Source organism: Amia ocellicauda, chromosome 15 (assembly GCF_036373705.1).
Source record: "Amia ocellicauda isolate fAmiCal2 chromosome 15, fAmiCal2.hap1, whole genome shotgun sequence".
Taxonomy (NCBI): domain Eukaryota; kingdom Metazoa; phylum Chordata; class Actinopteri; order Amiiformes; family Amiidae; genus Amia; species Amia ocellicauda.
The window spans coordinates 13,550,804-13,577,512 of NC_089864.1; the positions used below are offsets into that span (position 1 = coordinate 13,550,804).

A 26,709-nucleotide genomic window follows, 5' to 3' on the forward strand; every position below is an offset into this window, starting at 1 on the left:
CCGGGACGCAGCCATCGCCCACAGGAACGCCAGGCGACGGTGGAGGGGTAAGAAGAGGCACACACTCGAGTTGCCAAGTTTTTTCTTTTATTTAAGATTTAGTTCCAGATCTGCAGAGAGAGGTACAATTCCTTTAGCTCTTCATTTTTTATATTTAACTTTTTTAGCATTATGTAAAACCCATGGTTATCTGCATCTGTTTCTTTGAATTTTATTTTTCTTATGAATACTGAACAGTCGGCAAGAACCTACACAGTCAATGAGAAGGAATTAAGAAGTCCTTTTTAAAAAAAAAAAAAAAAAAAAAAAGTAGGAGGGGGGGTAGAAAGACAACTGTTGGTGGAGGCCCAGACTGAGCTCCAGGCGGAGGATGACTTGTTGTCCTAATGCAACGCTTTCCCAGCACACAATTCGAAATCATACAATAGACATTGATGCAGGAGACAGAAATAAAGATCCCGTTAATTTAAATTATTTCTCTTGAAGTGGCCCTGTCTTACCTTTAAAACATAATTATAAATTTAGTTTTTTCAGCTACAGCCAAAAAAAATAACCAAAAAAAACACCACAAATAAAACTTTTCCTTTGAATCAGTCAAAAGTCAAACTACATGCCCATACTTCACTTGCTGTCTTTAAACTGTGTCAACTCCCAAACTAAAACAACCTAATCCCGAAGTATTGTCCTTCCTGTTAATGTAATAAGAGAAAAATAAATTAATGAAATCAGGGATTCCTGCAGGACTATTATTAATATTATTCACGTTTCCAGGGTTCTCTCAATCTCGGACTGATCACTCATTGATTCCTGTTGTCTTATTTTTGCCACCAGCATGTCCCCTTGGTCACAGAAAATGCCAATCCTCGGCCCTGCAGGAAAACAACTGCTACGTACTGGAGGAAAGGATTCGAACAGCCCTCAAGAGAGGTGCGCTCTGTGAGCATAGGTCGCAATTATTATTATTTTTTTACGTACCACATAGTGGCACCAAGAGTCACTAACAAGCAAGACAATTCAGGGAGTTTCTCGCTCTCCCCTCTTTGATTTCAGAGTCCCTTTCTCATTCTGTAACACATCGCCCTCTGATACAGAGGGTCTGAAACGCAGTCGCACAAGAGGAGACGTCTGATCTCCACCGCGATCGCAGAGACCAGAGGATGTTCTAAGCAGCGCTAAGGACTTCGAGCTCAAAGCAACTCCCGCCTAAGGGGTTATCGCTCCAGAATCCTGAAACATGCCTTGATTTGAATTTGAGTACAGCCTTTACAACTGTAAGCAAACTCAGAGAGGAGAGGTGGGGTTAAAGCTCTTATGCAGGATTTCCTCCACCAAACCAGGGTACATATTGCATAAAACATACAGGATCAACTGGTCCAACAGTTTGCCAGTTTGGAATAAGCTTATTTTATTTTTAATTTAGTTTACCATATTTATAGATGGAAAACAAAATCGAATTTGCTCACGTTTAAATACCGGTCAAATAATCGAATAACTGACATTCTTGTCCCTCACAACCGTATTTGCTGGTGGGGGGGTGTGTTGTCTCTCATACATAAGGACACATCTATCACACAGGCAAGACAAGTATTATTGGCATAGCGTTCAAGGCATTTTTTCCTAATTTTTATTTTAATTTGTCCATCAAACAGATGCCCACCTCATTGCGTTAAACAATCAGAGTATCTTTTCAGATAATCGTTATTGTTTCTTAAATCAGCCTCCGTTTTAACTAAGATTGCTACGTTGCCATCTTCAGCTCTCTGTACAATTACACTCTTCCTATAACCCCTGTTCTCAATGAGCTACCCTCCAGTAGCTCAAACCCCCCAGTTAGGATCCAAGTGGTCACCTCTATCCTGCTCTATTCACCTACTGATCCAGCTGGAATCCCGTTATCTTTGACGAAAGGCAACCTGTGGTCAAGTTGCATTGGGACAGGACCGAATGTGGGCTTGGGACAGAGGGGGCGTGCCACAAAAAAAAAAAGAAAAGAAAAAGATCAGAAGACAGAGGAAAAAGAAAAATATATAATCTTGTTATTATCTGTTAATAGTTGTCTGTATCTGCTGATTTCTGTGTTTTTGTAATTCCTAGTGGCGGTCCATAGCTGCGCTCTGTATCAGGTCTGTGGGGGTCTGAGCGGGGGGTCTGAAGGCGGTCTGGAAGCCAGGCGGCGGCGAGTGAAACTGGCTGGCCGGGTTGGCGGAGGGAGGGTAGGGGGACCAGCCGGCTCTGTGGAGGGGGATCTGTGTGCTGAAGGGCGTACTGTGAGGCGGCTGCGAGGGGACTACAGCGCTGGGACCGTCCATCTCTGTGAGCGCCTGCAGAGATTTGAGCCAGTGGGGGGGATTGTCGTCCTGCAGAGAGTCCAGACTGTTGCCTGAGGAGGCAGGGATACCTGCAAGGGAAGGAACAGGAAGAACGGGCATCAGCATCCATACATTTTTAAATCACATGAACTCAAAATCAGTGCTGGAAACACCCTTCAGAAACCCCTTTAAGATATGAAGTACAAATCTCAAATCTGGACAGGTTTAGTCTTGGTATCTGATTCAAATATACAGGAAGCACCCCCCCACACCCTCAAGTAATACGGCATTTAATGTAATCAGTTATCTGAGCTGTTGACTAGGAGCCTGATTGACAAAAAGGACGTTTACATACGGCAACTCCACTGATTGACAGCTGATTGAACTCCTTGCTTTAAACTTGAAATCTGTGCACACTGGATCCCATTTAAAGTCGTTTCAATTAAGAAGAATCGCAATCTGAAACTATTTGGTTGAGTTTGCCTCTCGTCTGGCTGATTTGGTAACCATTTCAGTTTGAAAAAAAAAAAAAGTGTAAAAAGTGAAGAAAATCAATAAACATGCAGGGAAAACAAATGCAGTGAGATTGTGACACCATTGCACAGACAGGAACGTGAGACAGAAGTTGTGATAAGAGGGAGCTGAACAAATGTTTCTTTTGCCAGCTGAAATCCAAAGCAGTCCTAAAACCCCCCCACCCTGACCACCACTTTCTAAAACACAGCCAGAGAGGAAAGTCCATTTAGACAGCGTCCAGAATGAAGCACCAATGACAGAAGCCAGCAGCAGAAAAAATTTAATTGATTTGTCATGCTTCACGGAGGAGCCTTCAGGGTAGCCCAAAGAGTGTGGCAACCACTTCAGCTGTTATGCAGGGGGTGTTGATGAGTATCTGCATTATGAACAAATTATACACTTTTTCCATTTGAAATCTTTCATAAACTCCTGGAAAACACTTTTTACAGTAATAACTGTCACCTGTAGAACTCATGTGGGTTGAAGAAGAGGGACACCCAAAGGGAAATGTATAGAATTAAAACAAATTGTGTGTTTATTTTACTATTGTGTGCAAATGCATCCACCAGCATCAAAATCCATGATCTTATTAGAGTGTTCCCCATTCAAACAGGATGGAGGTCCACTTTCTGTAATTCAATGATTTTTAGTAGGCCACATATAGTTTTACAACATTTAAAACCAAGCAAATCTTTCTGATCTTTATTTTATGCAGAATGAATAGATATGAAACATCTTGTGTATGACATATATAGAGGATAGGGAGGGGCTCCTTGCATCTCAGAGGGAGCCTTGTGGCCCGTGGGATATAACGAGAGACCGATTTAAAAAATAGGATAATACCACATCAAAAATTGCAAAAAGATGACATTCCCAGATAGGAAGATTTGATGCGAGAAAATTGTGGAAAATTAAAGGTTTAAAGCTGTAACACTTTGAATGAAGTGAGATGAGCAATGAACAAAAATTGCGAATTTACTTAGTTTTAAATTCAAAATGTCACTAAAAAAGAAAGAAAGCAGTTTCTGTGAAGTAAAACCATGAACCCAAGTTATTTTTAAGTGATGAAAAGCACCCAGCAAGCATACATATTTGTATAGGGATTCAAATAAGTAATTTGCAGCTCCAAATTTGGTATGTGAATTGAATTGTCAGTGCTTTTGCAGACCTCATTGTGTCCAACAATGATGAAACAACAGGCGTATTAGTTCTGTGGCAGCATCATTTGACTTCTTGTTTTGTTCTAACCTTATTTCTTTTTAAATGACTTTCAAAGCACCCGCTCAATAGAGCACAGTGAGTCAGATTATATAAATTCTACCTTCTGAAAAATAAACTCCATTCAGTGAAATATGCAATTGTGATTATAAATACTAAGAATACCATTATAACCATAATGTTAAAAGCTGTAAACAAAACAAAACAAAAAAGTTCCCTGAAATAACAAATCTAGGCTGCAAGCACTTTAATTTTGAGAAATTGCATGGGTCTGTGGTAGGATAAACATGGTGAACCAAGGCGTAATAGGGAGGTCAGAGGGTGGAGTCGAGTCAGTGATGCTGTTTGAAAAGGGACAGATCATCGTGTGAAAATTTGCGTCTTTTTAGAAGGTAAGTACTTAAATTGAGTGAAAATGTAAAATGAGAAGTTCGAACTATGTGGGACCAATTGTAATCTGAATCGCAAGTATAAAAATACACATGATAGTCTGAAAATTGTAGGTCTGTGGCCGTTTAAAATACTGATGTTAATCTGTTTTTTTCAAAACAAGCCAGGCCAGGATAATTGTTGCGCTTCTATGTTTTAACTCCTGTGTGTATGTAGTGTATGGCAATAAAGGCTTTAAGATGGGAATAGCTACTTATATGTACAGACAATTACTGATGGAAGATAATGGCTGAAAATATTAGAACAGACTGAAAAACATAAAATGTAACACTAAAACAAAAGACTTGTATCTGCAATTAACTAAATGCATGTATGGGCATGATAAAGCCTTTCTATTTTACAAATCCACACACGGGTGTAGATTATCGCACTTCAACATTTGAAATAGGGCAAATTACTTACAATTACCCAAATATGAAAAGAAAAAATCTACAACTCAAAAGAGAAAAGCTTAAATGCGTTTAAGTAGTGGATATTATTTACATAAATGGAAAAATATCCAGCACTGTCCCCATTTTTCCAAAGTTCAGATTGACTTGTATAATCCCCATAGTCTCCCTTTGTGCGATTTATCATTATATTTTTCTCAAACTTTTTTCTCCCATGATTAGGGTTGCATTACATAAGCATCATTCTCAGGCCTATACAAACTGTCAAACCTACTACAACAACGATGCCTACCCATCCATCCCATTGCAAATAGTAAAGCACATTAATACAGACACGCGCTACATTCTTTTTTTTTTTTTTAATGTTTAGCTAATTGAGATCACTGCTTCTTTCATCCCTCGACCCCGAGTTCACATGCTTCCATTCAGACCTTTTCTACATTCAGACAAATATTTTTCCATGAAGTCGCTGCTGTTCAGATGTTAAATTTATCGAGGTTTTTGAAATCTTACATTCTTTACCTGGTTTACTACAAATTTTCCAGAACATCTAGAAGTTCTAGAATTAAGAACACATTGATGAGTGACATTGAAAACTAAAAGCTAATCGCATCTAAATTATTTAATATGTAAAAAAAAATGTTTTACCATGAGGACCATTACACTGATCCGTATTTATACAACCAAAAAATTAATAAGGTATTGGTTTTCTGAATGCATCTAAATCAAAAAGCTTGCCCTATTTTTAGGTTGACAACAATGATTAAGGGTGCTGACTCATCACATCTGTACTCTCCAAGCAAGTTTTGAAAATGTGTCCATACTTTCACTGTTTTTTTCTTCCTGTGTATTACTTAAAAGCACATTGTCAGAATAAGCAGAATTAGATCTCCTAATTGCTTCCAAGAAATCATGCAAAGATTAAAAATTAAAAATACAAACTGGAATTAAATCTGCTTTGCTACCCAAGTAGGTACTTTTTTCCACCTGCAAGACAAAACCTCTACATAACAGCTATAAGCCTACAACACAAAAGCTCAGCTAACCACTAAGTTACGGCAGATAGACTCCCACAACAAATGCTTCGACCACAAAACAACCTGCCACACTCAAACGCTTAACACAACTGCTCCACCTGCCACTCGCTCTCAACACAAAGACAACGTGCCAAGCCAGGCCAGGCCGGAGCCGCCCTACACTAGCGGTGTCGTTTGGCTCACAGCTGGCAATGCGGGCGCACTGGCAGCCCAGCTGAGCTTTGGTTACCTGTGATGATGGCGGGGTCCATCCAGCTGCCCGACCCGTCCCAACTCAGACTGTGCGAGACACCCCCTGAGCTCGCTGGCGCCCCTGTGTGGTTGACGCTGGAGGAGGAGGAAGAGGAGGAGGAGGAGGAAGAGTTTGGCAGCCCCCCAAAGTTGATGTTGATGTTCGGTAAGAGAGCTCTCAGGCCGTCCTGCCACTCTTTCACGTTTAAACTTTCTACAGAACTGCTATTTTCTGGAGAAAGAAAGAGAGAAAGATCTCCTTCAGTATAAAACGCTTCCCCGGGGAATCTGCCCAAAACTTTCAATTTGACAATCTACAGGAATCAAACCAGTTGCATTAATTTTATATTTCTCTGTCAATTAAAGACTTGAAATGCTCAGATCCACTTTCAGCTAATCTACTGATCCAAATAGATGATCTGACAGATAAAAGATGACTGAGAACCAAGATTTCTTTCTAGCCAATATGGTCTTATCAGCCTGAAAAATCAGATACGTCTTTTAAGGTAAAACTCTAGTGAGTCCACAGAATACTAACACAGTGCTACAGCACATACTGCCAGGACTAGAACTACCTATACGCCAAACACAAATAAAAATAAAATAAATTAAAAACCACCACACACAAAAAATCCCCAGTACAATGTAGTGCATTCTAATAAAAACAAGAAACTTTCAGAAACAATTATAGTAGGATATTTAATTTTCCTCAAACTATTCTTCAATATCCTTGGGAAATACATTCATTTGGACCTTTACAAAGATTTCCACATAGAATATGCATTTATAGACGGATACTGATCTTGAATGCAATGCTTTGTGTCCTAAAGTAGCCCACTTGATTTTCTAAAACTCCATATAATAGCAAGCAGGCAAAACATGCTTAATTTAGAAGGACATTTTGTTTCTGTACTGCATATTAACGAATTGTAGCATACCATAATCTATTTCCTAAGCCTTATGGTACAAAACAGAAGTTGAGTTCTTAGCAGGAATAAAGACCTGATTTGCCTGAAAAAAGCAGAATGTTATACACAACTAAGGTCTTTAGGGGAGGTTTGCAGAACATCTACACACACAAAGACGACGGATAGCTCAGTAAATGACCGACACACCCAAGTCATAAGGACTGGGCTGGGGGCTTTTCCTACTTTTCTGCATTCACACCCCTCCCCGGCTTACTAAAGAGACCACCAGCGCTAACGGCACAGACCTCTCTGAGAAAGTAAGGCTGCTGTGTCCAGTGTGCTCTCTTTGGAAATGTGTGCTCTTCACATATCTGTCATATACCCTTCACTGGACCATTTGCAAATTCAGACTACAGAAAGACATGCAAACAATATGCTGTACAGTATAGGTACATTAAGAAAAAAGGAAAGCAAACCAAAGGCAAACTTGTCAATTCCAAATGTAATGCTTCAGAGCAGTTTCCTCCTACAATGATTACAAATAAAATACTAAATAGGGCCAACAAAGTGGACGCATCTACCCTTACCTATCCTAAGGTCTTGAAAGGTGGTCTCTTAGAAGCATACAGACAGAAGAGGTGCACTGGCATCAGACTTGCTCTACGTCCATAGACTGAGAAACACTGTATATTTGCAATATTAACCACAGGCATTTTTCTATCTCAGATTAATGGATATGTCAAGCACTACAGCAAGATCTCATCACAGAAGTGTGAGCATTATCACCCACATTGGAGCCTATTTGCATTCACAAATAACAGCCATGTTACTCTGTGCATTAATAATACAAGGTAGGCAGTTCATTCCAAATATGTTCTATAAGACCACAAATCATTTAATGCTTCAAAAAAAATCTGAGTTTAGTATTTGATTTACAGCATGAATGAGCACTACCAAGTCAAAATGCTACATAGCACTTATTTAATGTAATCAATAAACTTGTTTTTTATTATAATACAATCAAGTCCAATTACATGATTAACCTTTTTAGCTAAACTTGTAATGTAACTAGATGTCTTTGGCATATAACAAAAAACATTATAAACTGATTACATGATTGCAGTTAGCTCAACTTAGTGGTACAAGGAACCCTGCAGCAAGTTATAAATCCAATCATTAATTTTTTTTTAAAGATGTGTAACAGTTGTATCCTCATCTGCCTCGCAAAGTGACATTTTCAGAAGCCCAACAAGCAAGATTAGAGAACCGCATTGTCTAGCTGCAAACTGCATGTCTAGTGGATAATTAGGGTAATTTAGACATTTTAAGCTGCATGTTCACCCATAGAGACCTTTAATGGTTGTCATTTTTGCAAACATGTAGGCCTATAACTGAACCAGGGTACTTTGTCACGTGCAACATTGTACAATCTGAACGTGCAGTTAAATTCTTCTCTCTGCTTTGATTCTACAATGAAAACCGTGCTTATGTAATACGTCCGATTAAAATACGAAAACGGCATTTAGAGCTGAACAATGCAGGAAATACACAAACAGATTTACTTGCATCTTTAGGCAAATATGCAAAAAAAAAATGTTTTTTTTTTGTTAATTGTCTATACATCTAAGGATTTTAATTACACTTTATACAGTTTGAAAGAGGCTTTTATAACTGTACAGAGAGCATCTGTGTTGAAATCATGAAGGACACCACACAGACAGACGCCCAATGCTCAATCCAGGTACTTTCTGCATAGCTTAATTTAACACCTCACTTAGCAACTGTATTGTATTGAATACTACTGACTGTGTATGTGTTTGGGAAGAGGAGGGGGATCCAGGGGTACTATATAAAGATCGTGGGGTTGGAGGGCTAACAAGACGTGAAAATGTCGAGTGCAGGAGCTTCAGGAGAGGTAGAGGAAGCTTGGTCTAAAAACAGCAGCTGACTTGTGCTCCCCAGGTATTTCCTTATATTATTAATTTCCCTCACTGAGTTCCAAGTGCTGGTACAGAGCAGCCTATGAAATCGTGTGCTTTCCAAGACAGCCAATCACAGCGCAGAACAAGGGCAGCAACAGCCATACCTTGGTCTGATCGGCCAATCAGAGCAGGGACAATGTGCAGACAGAGCTGGACAAGCCTAACCATCTCCGTTAAAGAAAGATATGCACGGTTTAAAAAAGTAATCAGGGAAATGTAACTCGCATGCATACATTCACGTATTAGGTCTATATTATTGGTTTACGCACATTGGTAAAGAAGCATGTTTGTGTGTTCAGATGTGTACATTTCTACAGGGTGAGTTTCTTGATGTTTTGTTCCTTTACCTGCATTGTATGGTCATTGCTAATACAGCTCCTCAGTGTAGTGCATGAGCTAGTATTCACTAACAGAAAGCCATACTTAACAGGAATTTACCGTATATAATCATTCTTCAAACATACCTTGATACGTTAACAAGGAAAGTACAAAGCCAGCAGTAAATGTGCGAGATAAATGTAGAGACTGATCTGAATGCAATAAACATACAGGAGAAGAAAAAATGATTGTAACAAATGCAGTCTTGAGAAGTGCATACAGTGCTGTATTATGTGCTTTCGTTGGTGCAAAAACGGGCTAGTGGCCAGACTGAAGTTGTTAAGTAATAAACAAAACCTAAGCAAAGGCTCAATTCGGCAGTGACCATTTGAGGTATTCATGTGGATTGTAAAAGGTTGTGATCTATGGATTAAGTCCCTAAGTATAGTAATTATAGGACAGATGAACTAGTCATTTTTAAGTCCATTGCAGTATAAGATGTATTCTTCGGTTTGTGTTTATCCACACAGGGAATCATTGAAAGATTACATAGAAATAGGTAAAATGCAGATTTGGTGTAAAATATACATAATGAGATGTGCAACTACAGTTGTGAGTAGATGGTAAATGATTTGCAAAAAAAGCAAATGGAAGGGACAACAGTCGAACAGCACATTTTGGAATGAGAAGGCTAAACAAAACAGTTTTAAACTGCACATCAAGGCCTGACGAGCTTCTATCTCATGGTGGACTTGTTCAGTCATACACGACTCAAGCGAGCTTTGATGAGTCACAGGTTTTTGTGGACCTCTCAGATCTTCCTTCACATCGTCTCAACTTTCATCGTGTTCCTAACCATACCATGACTTTTCTCTCTGCAATGCTACACAAGTATCTTGGAATACAAACAGACAAAATCTAATCTATAGACCAGCGCTCTTCAAAGTGCCCATGTGACATTTAAGTGCATTTAAGCCTTCGTTCCACCTGCAAACACTTCAGTTCTATATATATTGCTGTACATATCACAAATACACCACTTCTATAATTGTGTTCAGAGTCAAGCAGAAGGTCTAACAGTCAAGACTTGTACATTATAAGATCTATAAACTATGGATGTCTAATTTGGGGGTAAGGATGTTGGTAATTAACAGACAAGCAGAACGGTGATCAGCTTTTAGCACAAGGAAGCACAACACAGCAGGAAATCCAGAGAAATCAAAACAAATTCATATGAAACACTGGAACATGTTCCCCTGTAGTCTCTCCCGATTATGCAAAACAATGAAAATGGCATAATCAGTACTGCAAAGCGTATGTGGTAATATTTAGGAAGTATTTCTACCAAATTCATTGAAAGTTTCAGTGCAACACCGAATTAATGCAACTACAGAAAGCGTTAGAACTAGAAATGCTGACATTAATTGACAAGTTCCTAAAAGTGATGATTTTCCAGAGAAGCGGTTGGAGCATTGAAGAGTGACTGAACTGTGCTGCCATCTTGTGGTCATGCAGTAAAACGCATCCTCAAGGTGCAAATGAGAAACTTGAAACTACAATTTGACAGGCAAATGTATCTGGGGGGGATTCTTTAACACCCCTCCCCTTTCCAAAGTGCTTCTATTCATTTATATAATTTATATGTTTACTAGTGGGATGACATGTCAGATAAATTAGGCAATTACAGAAAGAAAAAAAATTACTGCAACTTAAAAATGTAACATTTGTTGTAGGCAAATACTTTATTGTAATTAGGTTCATGCAAGCCTGAAGAAAATGAACAACAATCTCACCTATCTGGGACTTATAAGATTAGAAATTGGAGCAGTCGGGATTCGAGGTTAGAAAAAAGATTTAAAACTCATTCTGCGAATACAGCCTCAAAATTGCTAGGGCAATATATTATTTGCCTTAAAAAAAAATAAGAATGACTTAATCAGAAAAATAAAGGCACTGGGGAAAAAAAAATCGTTTCTTGTTGGTTGGTTCCCCCCCTATACCCCAACTTCAATAATTGATCAGCCTGGGTCAAAGAGAGTAGGTTCTTACATGACATATTTCCCCTTTAAACCAAGCAAAAACATGACCCTGGAAATGCTTACACCTTCATTGACTTAAAAAGCACAAAACTGTAGACCACCTCTCAAGATAGCTTTCAAGTTTCTTCAAAGTAATTTTCTCTGCTAATCTAAACATTTTATAGGCATTTATTTTTCCTAACCCCCCAAATATTCAGCTTTTGATTTGTCTCCTTTATTTGCACTGGGAAGGACATAATAGTTTTCACTGACACCACCACTTCTGGAGGATTTCATATGCACATATTTCAAGTCTAAAGCAATAATTGTCTGCAGCTGTCAAAAAGCAGAGTTCAGAGGTATACATCTGAAAGCCTACTGATGCTTTCAGTAGAAAAACAACTTGTTTGTTGGCAGAAACACCAATCTCCTTACACAATGCCCTTTGTATGAAAGGAATTTTAAAGGTTCAATCTCTCATTGAGAATGCATCCAGTATTTAGCAGCTCAGAATTTAGCCATTGTTAAAGCTTTAAAAATATAAATTGAAGGCGGTAAATAGACCACTGTCTTGCAGTTAGGGACACACAAATATTTAAAAACCAATAGACTATCATCCTAAGGGAAACATCGATTTTGTTTTTCAAGACCACCAAATGAATAACTTGGTGATACTGAATACACAATACTGCTTTTATCCTTCATTTGATGGTAAGTTTTTTAATTAACATGTGTTTAAAAGAAGTTCAGACTTAATACCTCCTCAGGAAAGAAGCTCAGCCAAAGCGTGTGAAAGACTGGAGCTTACCTGTAATAGGAATTCCTCCTAGGCCCGTACTGTGCTGTGCTGGTAAACTCAAGTCCAAGAAATTGCTGTTTGAGGTGGGGTTTGCCGTGTGGTTCAAGTGCATGAGGTTATTGCGAGGCACGCCCATCCAGGGGTAGCGCGCTGGCTGGCCGGGGAAGCTGAACGAGTTGTACACGGCTCTGTGCTGGAACTGAGGGAACCGTTGGGGGAGCACGGAGTTGGGGAAGTTGGCGTTAGAAGGCCCTGTACTGTGCATGAATCCAGTTCCCGGCCCCTTGGCGGAGGGCACGTGAAGGGGATTGTGTAAAGAGCCCGGAGAGAGGGGCAACTGGTCCTGTACAGAAAGCTCCTTCTCGATCAGGTCCGCCAGGGCTTTGCGCGTAATGTCAAAGGGGTCAAACCCAAGGTCGTCCTCTTGCTGTTTGGAGGAACCAAAACCAAAGGCTGCTTGCCAGTCTGTGGATGATGACACCGGTATAGTTTCTAAAGCAAGAAGACAGAAATAATTATATGGTATCAGTCAGAACAAAGCTGGTAACACAAAAAGGACTACTTCAACATTGTCTGTACTAAATAAAACAATCTGGGAGTCCGAAAATTGCATCTGAGTTGTAAAACAAGACTTCTAGGTGAACATGTAAGAGAATGGGGTGAAAAAACACCAAGGATGTCTAATGGCCTTTATAGGAAAGTGAATTTCAAGAGAATTTCACCAAGAAAACAAGGTGTCGTTTTCACACACGCAGTGGAGAGAAACTGATATGAAGAGGCAAGACCCTTCGCAGAGATCTGTGACAAATGAACTAAGTGGAAATCTGCCTGTGACCTAAATTTGGGAGTGTCTTTTCAAGGGAGAGGAGATATCCATATCACCCAGGGAAATTCTCAACAGTGGGCCCGACTGGGAGCTCGGCGTTACAACCACATGAAGTTCTTTCAGCACAAACAATCAGAACTGGGCTACGCAAACACAGACTCTCTGCCAGATGACCAGTTATTTGTGTCACTTTGATTCCTCCCCTGGTGTAAGGAGGGAATCGTTACAGATGGCAGCACAGATAAAGGAAACATGACTCCGGATATTGTTGTGACATACATTTATTCAGCCAATCGTTCCACAGATGTGCAGTGGCTGTTGGTTCCAATTTAAATATTGGACACTGTTCTTCTGTTCTTCCTCGTTTAAGTTATTTTTAATAATGAGTCCAGACATACCTGATGTGAAGAGGCTCTGTGGTTCTGGTGCCGTTGGCCAGTCCGAGTTGTTCTGTGGGGAGCTGGGGAAGGGAGCCAGGCCGCTGGGAATCGGGTTTGGGTGCCGGAAGTTACTATTGTCCGAGAACAAAGACTGTGACTCCGCGGCGGCGCCCTCGAAAGGTGACCGTGCGCTGTGATTGGACGCACTGATGGGAACCACTAAACTGGACTTTGTTAGACCAGGTGGGGGCGAAGGCGAGTCACTACTGGGGATCTAGAGGAAGAAGGGAAAGGGTTATTACTTCGGGATTTCGCTTTCTTTGGCTTGTATATCATAAACATGCAACAATAAAAGCTAGACCTTGTTTAAGATCAAAGATTGATTTAGGATTTGCTGCAAAGTACAGTGTCTCTTCTGAACTTAGTTTAAATTCAGAAGACATTGAAGGTAAGATACAATATTACCTTTGCATAGTCTGCAGGTAGTAATAAAGTAAACCTTGAACATAAATCGAGAAATGTGACACTGGTGATATTCACTCAAACGTTGGAAGAAAATGTAAATCTGGGAAAAACAATGTACTTCTGGCCTAAGTCTCTCCCTGTGTAGGAGACGCACACAGCCAGAAGTTTTCCACTTTGTCTGCAAGAGCACAGACGGTGTAAGTGATCAGATTAACGTGTGCAGTACGGATTGTTAAAAGGTATTTATTCATCTTACCTGTTGTAAATTCTCACCGTTCCCTATACTAAGGGATTCTGGAGGTTTGTCGCTTGGACTGAAAATTAAAACAAAAATAGAATTAATACTTTCTGTAGAAGAAATGTGATTTTTCATTATTACTTGTTATGAACTGCTTTAACTTGGAACAAAGACAACCTCAAACATAACGGACAACCAAATGGATGTAAAACACCGACATGGCGACAAATACTCTATCCTTACAGAAGTATTATCAGGTAACACGGACTGCAAAAACTGGTGTTTAAGGGATTCTTCTTTTGTATTATTATTCTTCTTGTTAAAACTATAATATATATGTGTTGGTTTCCATTAGTTAATAATTAAAAGAGACCATACAAGATTTAACTGGGTACTGATAAATCTCTGATTTCAACAAATGCTTTTTCTTTCTTTCAGATTTATGTGAAGGATTCTGTAAATACTTATTAAAGGGAAAATCGCCTTGGTTTGTTTGTGTGACTCATTAAGAAGTTAAAATTAAAAATAGAACTAATGACTGTTGCCATTTACTGTAATGAAGACTATGGGTGAAAAGTACCCTAATAAGTTAATAATGTAATTTATTTTTAGAAAAGAAAAGGTCTACTCCACGCACATCGTGAGCTTGTGAGGTTTCTTTGCCGTTTCTATGGCATTAAGTACGTTACCATACCTGCGCATACATTCATGGCGAGATTCCTTCTTGTGAACAAGGCAAATAAAAGGAATTTTGGTTAAAAGGGATGGATATAACCAGCAATGCCCCAGGGTAGATAACCATTTGATCACAACTCTGTGGAACCTAATGCAAAAGCATGCTGGTTTAAACCCAGTGCCATTTTTATAATTTGTCACTAGTAGGTTGATTGTTGATGGAATTACACTTCTGTGATTTTCTGATTTTTATGTATTATTTTAATTCATGTCCCCAATATTCTACTTTATAGAACAGAACAGACCTTAGGTAGTAAAGATCTAAACATCTCCTCTCAACTGTACATTATTTAATTCCTTTCATTGAATATAAAATAAAAACTACACTCAAAAAAAAAGGATGATGTCACACTATCAGTTAGCTTCCCCAACATTCCTGCTATTTAAATCACTTTGTCATATTCAACTTGTGTCTATAGGATGTGCAGAAAGTGTAACAGACTGGTTGGCATTGCGACGTTCGGTACCTTGCAGGGTCACAAGCCGATGAGAAGGGGGAAAGGGTGGTTACTTGCCCCAACTCTGAGTCGGGTCCGTCTGGCGTCATGTGTTCTTGATCTGAACAGTTGTCCAGGAGTGGGGGGGTTTTGCGGTGGTCGTTCACCAGCCCATTCGCGGCTTTACTAGAGCTCTGTAACGACGGCCATGCGTCTTTGTTGTTACTGTTGGGTCTGTCATAAAGACAAGCAGAGAGAGCGAGTGAGCGGTGAGGGGGGGGATTCGTTTTTTTCCATCTTATTCCACTTCACTCAATTAGAACTCAGTCTAAAATATATAGGCAGCAATTGTCATGATGCTATCCTGTGGATGAATCCTTGCTGGTGACTTGATCTTACTTCTAGAATGAGTGCTTCCTTTCTCTCTCACAGGGATCTAATGTAATGAGGTTAGAAAACATGTTGACTGCCCCACTTATGAGGCAGCTAATTTTCTTTGATTAACAAAATACATTAAAATCTACTAGAAGCTAAACTAAAACAAATGCACAGCTAAGCATTGTAGCAAGTTACATTTCATCCCCTTTTCACACAAGTTGTTGAGTTACCAACACAAAGTAATTGTAATCATAAAATATGCTGGATAATGTGTAGTCTATTTTTTTTAGAATAGGAATTTAGTCATTTATCCTTAAGTTACCATTGTCCTTATACATACATATACCTTTGCAATGAACTGGCTTTGCCCTTTGACTTTTCCCCTCCCCCTGCAGTTGCTTGCAAGAAGTTGGGATTCATTTTGTAGAGCTCTTGTAGTAATTTCTGTTCATACTCCTGGTGCTTCCCTGCCTGTACACACAGAAACAGAACACTTACAAGCAAGCAGTTTGCAATGCAATGTGTACTAGACCTCTATTAGAAAGGCTGATCACAAACAACTTTTGGAGAAAAACACAAATGCGTTACCTGCATCTCTTCTTTTGTGAAACTGGCAGCTTCATCTCCTAACTCGTGAAGATACATACAATCTGGTTTGGGACACTGCATGCTTTTTAGAAAGTAGCTGCAGTATTTTGTTGTACCTAAGGAAGCCTGGGGCACAGAATGAAAGCCAGAGATATGAATTACAAAGGAAGTTATCAAGTAAGAGGGCAACTCTTCCTGCAAATAGCATCTGTAGATTAAACTAGACAAGTCCCCTTATGCACTCCCCTGACTCCTCAGATTTTCTGAATGTCTGGCAGGGACACAGGTATCTGTCTAAGCATGATTTCAAAAATAAATGTAGGTAGACTAGGATCTGTGAAGCAGTAATGTGACAATCCATCAATGAAAAGCCAATTACGGGTAAATTGTATTTTAAAACACGTCTCTGCAACTTACCTTGAGTGTTCTACCATCTACTACTACATTGTTGACACATTGTATAGCTCTGAGGGCATCTTCAGATCGAATATAAGTAACATACGCACTGGCACTAGGACCCTGAAAAGAGAGAGAGAGAAACAATGCAAGGCCACTGTTCTTCTGGAATGTTAAATGACATTTTGAAACATGTTAACTATGACCCCTAAATATTTCATTTATTTAAAACAAGCTCATTTCCAGATAGATGAGATAGCTTAGGCAACATTTTTTGGTTTGTTTTCTACAGAATCTATTCAATAATGAGCTTGCAGACAGAGAATTGAGGATTACACAACTTTGCACAAGCAAGGGAAGGGAAATTCTCACCATTATGAAACTTTTAACAATAAAATAAAATGCTTTTTAAACCAACAACTTCTTTATTTGCCAAAGTCACCGAATATTGGTGAGATGAAGAGAAAATCCCTTACCTGTGAGCCTGCATATGATGTGCTGTTGTTGATGACTACTTTATGTATTTTCCCAAACTTCCCAAAATACTCTGGCCGTTTTAATACCTGAAAAAAAATGGAGGAGAGGGTCAAAGTAAAGGTTACGGGGAACGAAGGGCATTGGTAGCTCAGCACATACAGCACAGCCAACTTCGAAAGACTGTGCTTTACATTTTAGAAGAGGCACAGTCTTATAAACAAGGCTGCTGGCTAAGGGTTCAATAATATCAAAAAAATCACACCATCTCTAGTACTATTAGTAATAATGTGGACCCAGCAAAATCTGCCCAGACGAGACACTGAAAAAGTTTGATGGGCCGATTTGCCCAGTTCTGCTCAGCGGCGTTTTGCGATTCAGAACACACTTAGCTGTATGTCAGAGCCTGGACACAAGCCTCTCTGGAGACTATTGACAGAAATTCAATTATGAGGTAGAAAACAACAGTGAAGTCAACATCTAAACTAAGTCACTGCCTAGAACAACAACAAGAAAAAGCTGAGACTTATTTTGTACCCAAGAAAAACTAAATCAGGATATCTTTCACAAACAAATCTGAAAACATTGACACATAGAGCAAAACCCACAATGCAGGGTTTTAATTTGTGAATACTTTACCACAACTTAAATGTAACCACAAAAAGTGTGCTCAATTATATTGTAACTAAGTAACATGGCCTTCATTCTGATCTGTTAATGTGTAAAGCACCATAATACAAGTGTCAAGGTTGAACAGAGTAAATATAGGATCAGATTTACAACATAATTTGGCCTTTTTTTTTTTTTTTTTTAAACATGCAGTCTTTGCCATTCAATACTTAATTACATTAACGAAGTTCAGAGAGACTACACAGGGCTATTATTATTATTATTTAAACATTCAACCAAGATTCAAATTCCCAAATTCAGCAGGATTACAAAAACTCAATCTACTCAAGTTCAAAGCCTTAGAGGAGACAGACAAGAGGGAAGTCTCACCTCCGGGTCAGCCAGTCTCTGTGACAGCCCCACCACGAACACCAGGTTCCTCTGCACCACCCGCACGCTGGCCAGGTGCTTACGGTTTTCCGAGATCTTCTGTTTGCGCTCGTTCTGCTTCTGTTTCTTCTCGTTCTTTATCCTCTGCAGCTCCTCCTGTGAGAGGGGTTTGTACACTGCAGGGTCTTCGGGATAAGGCTGCAGATACAGGGAGGAGAGTCACTCGCAAAAGACCCTAAGCTCTAGTAAGCCAAAGACATTCAGCAGATTTGGAAGGGTAAGCAAAGAAACATGTGACCACGAGCAATATTAATATAATATATGTGCTCCCAGTGCAGGCAACTGTCCCTTGGAATAAATTACTTAATTTATAAATGAATAACTGCTTAATCCAAATGATCTGGATGACTAATTTACTTGGAAGGTGTGGAGAAGAGTGCCCTTTTAAATTTGCATTATTGTTAGGAGTTCTAATGAACTCAGAACATTAAAAACATCACTACCATCTGACAGTCCATTTCTTACAAAGCATCTATACAGTATTTTTTTCAGTATAGACTTCTTCAAAATGATACACCCAAGGGGATAGAGATTATTAAAAGCATCTCATTAAAGGAACGTAATATTGATGTTCGACATTTAAAATAACCGCCATTTCAAATGCTCTACACCAGGAGTTTTCAAACCGGTCCTGGAGTACCCTCTGCCTGGCTGGTTTTGTTCCAACCTAGGTCTTAATTACTTAATTGAATGGTAAATTGCTTTGTTAGGTCAATTAAGGATTAAATTAAGCAATTAATTGGAACAAAAACAAGCAGGGCAGGGGGTACTCCAGGATCGGTTTGAAAACCCCTGCTCTACACAAACGAGGTTACTTTTCCGCAGGCCTGTGCCCCGTCTCATCACAAGCACCTTTCTGCAGGCGGGACAGAGCCCGTTCTCGTCTGTGCGAATGCGATGCCAGCAGAATCGGCAGATCTGGTAGCCACAGGTGCAGGGGAAGAAGTTGATGTCGTCGATCTCCAGCGGCTCCATGCAGAGGGGGCACTCCATGGGGTCCTCCTTAACCTCGGGGCTGCGCGACATCCTTGAGATCACGGCGCGGCGTTGAGATCTCTCAGCAGAGCGATTACAGCAGGGCTGAGCAGACGAGCGGGGAGAGAGGGTGGGTGAGCGGGTGTGAGCAGACATCGTTGAACAAGGTGCAAGACAGTCACTGGATGGAAAAAGGTTTTGTTTCCATCTCCTCAGTGCCTGATGGTTAAACTGATTTTGGTCTCAAATGTGTGACATCCCTTTGTGGCGACGCATTGCGAAGGGCGCTATATGAAAAACTGACCAATGAAATTGAAAGCTTTTCAGGAATGACGTCTTCCAGGGAGATTCTTTTTCCACTGCAAATAAATGCATCAATTACATCTATGTATAGCTTCTCTAACACCCTGCAGATTCATTCCACAGACTTCAAATGTTACACTATGGAGTACAAAGATTGTTTAAAGTCATTCCTGTTTGCGTATAAGTAATATCCCTCTGATAAAAATATATTTTTAGAAACGTATACTGAATCATACATAATCTGACAGCTAGAGGCTATAATTCCTTGCTGTCACACTTATATTGGATCAAATGGAGAATAAATGATTTCTCTTTAGTGCATCAAGTGTTCTTCAATGTATTATCACCCTGTTAAAGCAATTGGGACTGAAGGGTGCATGGAGGACTGAGGGACTGAATACTGTTATGAACAAAACATAATTCTAACTCAGAACAGTGTATTGAGAAAGTACTTTCATTTAAAATACATTTCATTTTAAAATACCTGGACAATGTTACTGGAATACAACTGCATTTATGAAGAAACATCATAAATCATAGACTCGTATGTATTACCCTTAGATGTATGCAATCGTTTGGCTGGTATGTTACTGCTACCTTATCTCAGTATAACAGAAGACCACTTATTCAAAAAAGTCACAGGTTTAAGGTCTCCTAGTATGTGATATGGGAGCAATATGGAATAAACTGGAAGGAAAATGAAAACCTTGGATCAGCTACAGTATGATTGAAGGCTGTTAGTAGGCTTCTTACAAACCACTGGTAAAAGGTCTGATGTAGTCTACTTTTATACACCAAGAAAGGACATCAGAAAAATGCTACAGACACCACTGCTAAAGTAGTAGTAAGTGAGGAAACCGTGGCTGCTTTTCTTAACTACCATTTGAAGAGTATTTAAGAAAAAATATACAAAACTAGAACATGTTAAGAATGTGCAATGCTTCGGTGTATAAAGTGACCACTAACTCACTTAGCAATGGCAGAGTTCTTTAGATTAAATGAACCTGCTGGATATCAGAAACTTACCAAACAAATAAGAAAGCTAAAGATGCCATGTTTGACAGCTGAGTCAGAAACACAAGCATAGGGGAAAACCTAGGTACAACAGTTTATTGGCACTTTAGTAAATAATAAAAAAATGATTTTGGTATAGAGATAATTCTATAAAACATTATCTATTTCAACAGTAACAGCAAAGTAAACTCTAAACTACGTAAGAAACGAAGCGTCAGTATAAAGCCCTCTTGTTCATACTGAAAAACCTTATTATACATCTTTCAAATGACACTCTTTCACAAGGAACAATATCTATAGCCTTTTGAATATACACATGGTATATGATGTACACTATTAGACTATAGTTAGTTCAAAGTCCAACAAGTTAAACAAGATCTGAATTTCAAATTAAGGCTGACAAGCCCCTAGGACCGTTATCATACAGACAATCAAAAATATGTTTGTTCTCATGTATTAAGAGAAGGCCACGCTTTCCTTGCAGGGATCATAAACTTGTTGCAGTCACAACTGCCTAAAGGTCCTCTTACCTCCATCAGAGAGGTCTGAGAATCCTAGATCAATACAAACAACTGCTTTGACAAATTGGGCAACAGAGCAATCATTCAAAGCAATCTCACAGATAATACGAAACGGAACAGAACACGGACAGCCTATTTCAAGTTTGTGGTAAAGAGGCTACAACGAGAGGCATGTCTTCATCTGAAAATTAATTTAGTGACTTAATCCAGCCTGAGGTTAGGTCAGCAATGCTGCTGACTCAAGGTAAAGCATCTGGAAAGGGGTCTGCTTGAAGAGCCTTGCTAAAAATACCCTCCTGATGGCAGGAGGAGCTCTCCTCCATTCACTCTTAAAAGGGAAAGATGATCTCTGCTGTCACTCCCTCCACACATGAAGTCCTATACATTTAGGGTGACCAGGCATTCCTCAGGAAAGAAAGGAACACTGCCAAGTTTTGGGAAAGAGAAAGGCAAAGATCTTATTAAATATAACTTTAGTACACTTAGTATGCAAACAAAATTTCCATGTGTATTCTCTGGGGAATTACATATTGCACAACACCAACCTAAATGGTTTATTGCCACATTGGGTTATTTTAGAGATTTTGTTAGAGGCTTTTAGGAAAATAAGTACTAAATTCATCCATGAAATTATCTATTTAAAAAAAAAAAAAATCTTTAGTATTAAACATACTTCAGGTAGGTACTTAAATAACTGTGGTTGTTTCTGATCTAACAGGAGACCACGAGGTTTTAGAATGTATGTATATAAATTATTTTAAATACATTAAAAAACATATATAGGCTAATTATTTAAGTTCTTAACAGATTCATTTCTGTAATGTGTTCACAATTCCTGTTATGTATACTTTGAACAAGGTTTTCAGACATGATCAGGATTAGTAACGCAGGTAGCATTGCAATACAGAAAAGATAAACAGGGCAATTAGGAAAAGCAAAGCAGAGCACAGAGGACACCCTGGGAATGAGGAAATCAAAGTCTACCCTCACATCCACACCCTTCTGCTACCTAGCAAGTCGCCTTTACTCAGACTCCAGAAGAGGAGGAACACAGAAGCCGTGCTTGTGCTCTCCTGAGAAGAGACAGTGACGCCACCTGTTCCTCTAGGTGCCCCGCCAGATGCAGACAGTATCGTTCCAAGTTGAGGCAAAGATCTATAGCCCCCTCTTCCCAAGTCATTCCCAGCAGTGCTTGGAGAAGTGCCACTAATAAGAGATTCACACAGACAGCAGGCAGAACAGCCAGGTCTGAAAAGGACAGGTGGTATGTCTCTCTGCACTTTATCCTGTTTTCAATCACCAACACGAGTTGTGGCAATCGGACCAAACTGGAAAAACATCAATGCTTAATGTCACATTGATGGAGCACATATGATGAATGATGCTGCAGAATAGACAGCACCATGGATGTCCCCTGCACAGATATAAACTTATTTCACCCTCTTTTAACATCCTCCGCATTTGTAATAGATGATGGATTATTAACTTGGTTCAGCGCCATATGTGCCATGCTACCACAAGAGACATGAAGACTACATACAAGATGTCCTTCGAATCACAAAAGCAGTTGGGCAGTTTTCACACCATGGGGCCACACCACAAACACCTGAGCTCACCCTTGTTGATAGGATGAATGCAGCTTCACTGACCACCTTCCAAACAACAAGAGGGAGTACAGTGCACCACAAGCAGGCACCAGATTTGAATAGTAGCCTTTCAGATTTCTGATGAAAAATCCTACAAATATAACATTCAATAAGCCACTGGAAAAACAGACAAGTCCGTTGATCACAAAAGATTTGTCGGGGATTCAACAGGTGTTCCAAGTACAAAAACTCGATCACAGATATAAGACACAACTGAAGTTGGTCGTTAATAGACTTGAAAGACTGGAATCCCCCTGATACACAATGTAATTCAGTCGAATAATGTTGGACTTCTGATGCTTTAATTCCATCGCTTGAGCAATCCAAAGATTTTTATAACCTGCACACCCGACTAATCCTTTGTTTTCCACAGGACCTTTCATTGTGAAGCCCTGCTGACAGAGCGATTGGAAATTCTTTCATTTCAATTATTTGAAATGCCATATAACAACCCCAAGTACTTGGAACTTTGAACTTATTAAAACAAAGAACTGCTGCCCAAAGGTGGCTTTCTTAAACTGTTAAAACACAACAAATGGCAGGAATAATTATGTTCTTGTATACACTGTTACACAATGATGCAAGCAATGAACATGTTGATATGTTGTTGGCTTTCAGTGCGACAAAGTCAAGAAAAAGTAATGCAACAATCTGTAAAAATACACTGTATGCAATATTAGTAATGCTTAATATGGTTTAAAAGGTTAAATCAAATAGAATGATTTAAAGGTCACTTACAGCTAGGATTGAATAGCGGCCCACTCTCAAAGTAATCAGGCGAACATTATAGCAACACTGTACAATCAACATGATATTCACAGTGCGGAGTCCTGACACAAATGCAGACCGTACAGAGCTGTGATACCCAGGTCAACTCCAAATGTATTGAACTTTATAGTAAAAAATAAAATATATATCGCTTTCGACAAATAAAAGTTGCATATTGTCAAACGGTTAGGGTGAGGAATTAACTAGCTGTCGTGGTGGAGGATTTTAATTTCAAAATCTCATTTTCATACAGATGAAGTGTTCAAAGTTATACATCTTACAGAGACTTGAGACTTTCTGACCTTGAGTTGTGTATGTAAAGATGCTATGGAATTGCCCATGTGATTTATTGTGGCAAACCTCTGAAAGTTGCAAGTGTGAGGGGGGAAAAAAGTATCCGTAGCTAAAATTAAAAACAGGAATGTGTTTCCTTCCGTTTAACATAAAGTTATAATGTATGATTGCACTGAATAAAACTCAAAATGTGTCAATGTTTGAATGTTTATGGAGGAACTGGAATGTGTACAGTTAGCTATGGAGAGAAAAGGATAATTATGTAAAACTTTTTTAATGTTTAGTAAATTGTGTTTTTTTCCAATTAAAAAGTAAACAAAGGCCAAACAAATTCCAAGGCTTAACTGTTCTACATCACGCCACCTTCTCCGTGCAAGAGCCCTCCATCCGCAATCATCAGAAACAACAATGGAGGCGCAGCCTTTTTGTAGCGTGTGATTTACTGGCAAAGCAGGATTGGTGTTAAAATGAAAATACGGCGATCCACTTTTCAGTAGATGTCTGCTAACAGGGCCCATTAGTGCAGTCACCACAATACTGGGCTACCAAAATGTCCTTCCTGTTAAAATGATCAAATCATTGCAGTACAAATCATGAAGCAATTTAGTACATATATAACCAATCAGCAGTACCTTATATGCTCTTAATGTGGAACATGGTGGAATAATTGCAATAATACTTCTCATATGAATTGTGAATTAATCTCTGACGTGGTATATGCTACATTAAGAAAATAAATTACCTTTTAACTGTTGTTAAGAAGGGATTAGATCATACCTGAAAGAAAAGCATTTGGAAATCAAGCAAACTAGTAGGGAATTGAAATTAAGGTAATATTACAACGGTTTAAAGCTGTAGTATGACACCGTTTAGAATGCCCTGTTTTACTTCAGTCTCCATCCTACAAACGCATCGTCAATGCTCTGCTAAGACTTCAAAGAAAAGAGCCACCAGAAAACTGTCGGCACTAAAAGCCCTGTCCTACATAGATAAGTCACAGAATTTCCTTAACTTGGAACAAAGTCAATTTCGGGGAAATCTGATTGAGGTATTAAAAATCCAGAAGCAGTCAGACAATGGCTTCCCAGACCATGGTGTTGGACAACGCAAAAAAAAAAGGCTGACAGGACTCGACCTAAACAACTCATTCAACAGTTTTCAGCACAAGCAATAATCTTCTAGAAATTGAATATATATATATATATATAGCTATAGCAGCTATTTTAAATTAACTTTCATGACTGACATTTTAGTGCCCTGAACTGGCAAAAGCAATTGGCAAATCATGCCTTTGCTGTCAGATCCTAGATACAACCTACAGCCTAGATACAAACTATTCACCCCAGCCTGACTTACAGTTTGCTGATGAGACTCATTTCAGATTGCTTTTCAGACAATTTGGAGCAGGCCCATAAGATGCTCACCTCTTTTCAAATACAAGGATGGAGATAAAACAGTTCTGTACATCATATTGCATAACATTTTCCAAGCACAAGTTTACATTTTCTTGTGCAAATGATGATAATCGTTTTCCAAAACAGTAACACACCAGATATTACATATGATCACAAGTATGCATCTGACATTTCCATCTTTAGCAGAACAGCTCTAAAATTTAAATGATTCACTTCTAAGTTATAATACCTGTATGTTTGTCCATAATACAAATCTGGATCTGTTTTTTAAACCCCCCTTTGATATTTACTTCCAAATTGCTGTCATCATCATCATCGGCAATGGTGTAAGGCTGGACTTTAGGCAACTAGAATATGCTTGGAAATAACAGATTATCTATAATTTTGTTCAATCAACCGTGGTAATGGTAAAGGATTAGGATAATGTACAAAACACTAGATTTTGAGAAAGCCCCGGCTAGCTTAGTATAACGTAATACACATGTAAATGAGGAAGAGGAAATGGTCAGTACTCAACATCGATCAGTTCCTTACAAAAACAATAGCAATGCATTGCTCATGTTGATTTAAAATAAAAGAGACCTAACAGAGACACAAACGAGACAGTTTACCAGTAACCAACTGTCCCTTCATGTTTAAACCTCAGAAAAATATGAATTCCCGCTTCCAGGTCTCTCCTGTAGTTATGACACATCGGACATGACTAATTGGGCCAGCAAAACCACATTAATTAAATACAGGCATACGTCGATGTAGATTATGCATTTTATCACAGAAATTGTGCTTTTTTTGTCCTATGCTAGCCTTGTGGTACAGTCCGATCTCAATCACTACACAGCCGGCTTCACAAACAGGGATGTTTTGCGCTCGGATTATTAAAAAGCCGGTCAAGTGCAGACTGTAGTGTGTACATGAACAAAACACAATACACATATATATCCGTACTGCCGTGACCAGGATGTTTCCTTCACTTGCGACCCGATGATAAGACACTTGGGCAGTGGGCTCCATTAATAGCATGGCACTAGTTAAATATCTAAAGTGAAAACACAGGCGTTTTGCACTCGCAGCAGTGCGGCCTGTACTGCCCCGGTAAAGCCTGCGACTCTCCCTCCAATCGGATCCCACACAGAGGCACTCCGAGGCAGACAGTCCACCTTTCATGCTCTCCCCTCCCACGCCTAGGAGCTCCAGAGAAAGGGCTGGACGCTGCCGGGAGATGGATGTGTATAGATCCGTCTAGATCTGCCACTATCTCACTCCAGGATCGTAGTGTATATGGTGATAGTTTGTGGGATACTCACCCTGTCTCCCTATGGCTCTCTGGGGCTCCTCCAAGGGGTAGTCACAGCAAATGGGGCGGGGATTGGATATCTTTTTGAACTGCCCAGATTTGTGTAAGCAGGCACCGTGGGTTCTTTCTGCGTTTTTTGTTCAGTTTTGATTTGATTTGCTGAGTAAATACCTTGCCTTTTCTTTCAGCCTCTCTGTATGTTGCAGCGGCACCTTCTAGCCACCATCTTACATTAAAGTGGGGATGAGGGGGGGGGGTGACCGTTCACAAACACACTGAGCATGCGCAGCTGGCCCGCTCCTGGGGGAATATGGGTAATGTAGTTTAC

General features: G+C 39.4%; 1 protein-coding gene across 2 annotated transcripts; it reads right to left on the reverse strand.

Moving 5' to 3' along the window:
- Positions 1-70: 70 nt before the first annotated feature.
- On the reverse strand, positions 71-26,605 carry LOC136771355 (CCR4-NOT transcription complex subunit 4). 2 transcript variants are annotated; one of them, XM_066723622.1, is made up of 13 exons: positions 26,392-26,605; positions 19,004-19,231; positions 18,092-18,289; positions 17,095-17,181; positions 16,640-16,741; positions 16,223-16,348; positions 15,981-16,105; positions 15,287-15,490; positions 14,103-14,160; positions 13,400-13,655; positions 12,185-12,667; positions 6,149-6,382; positions 71-2,398 (listed from the first exon to the last, which is right to left on the reverse strand). In XM_066723622.1, the coding sequence occupies exons 2-13, from the start codon at positions 19,175-19,177 to the stop codon at positions 2,091-2,093; spliced, it is 2,355 nt and encodes a 784-aa protein (XP_066579719.1). In that variant the 5' UTR covers positions 19,178-19,231; positions 26,392-26,605; the 3' UTR covers positions 71-2,090. The 2 variants fall into 2 exon arrangements, with proteins under 2 accessions (XP_066579719.1, XP_066579721.1); XM_066723624.1 differs by lacking the exon at positions 6,149-6,382.
- Positions 26,606-26,709: the final 104 nt, after the last annotated feature.

What these genes read in the sequence shown, in the direction of transcription:
- LOC136771355 (XM_066723622.1), bottom strand. Translation starts at nt 19,177, where the DNA reads ATGTCGCGCAGCCCCGAGGTTAAGGAGGACCCCATGGAGTGCCCCCTC. An exon ending in TAGATGGTAGAACACTCAAG is followed by an intron (nt 16,349 to 16,639) that starts GTAAGTTGCAGA and finishes TCTGTGCCCCAG; the next exon opens with GCTTCCTTAGGTACAACAAA. An exon ending in ACAGAGCCTCTTCACATCAG is followed by an intron (nt 12,668 to 13,399) that starts GTATGTCTGGAC and finishes TTCTTGCTTTAG; the next exon opens with AAACTATACCGGTGTCATCA.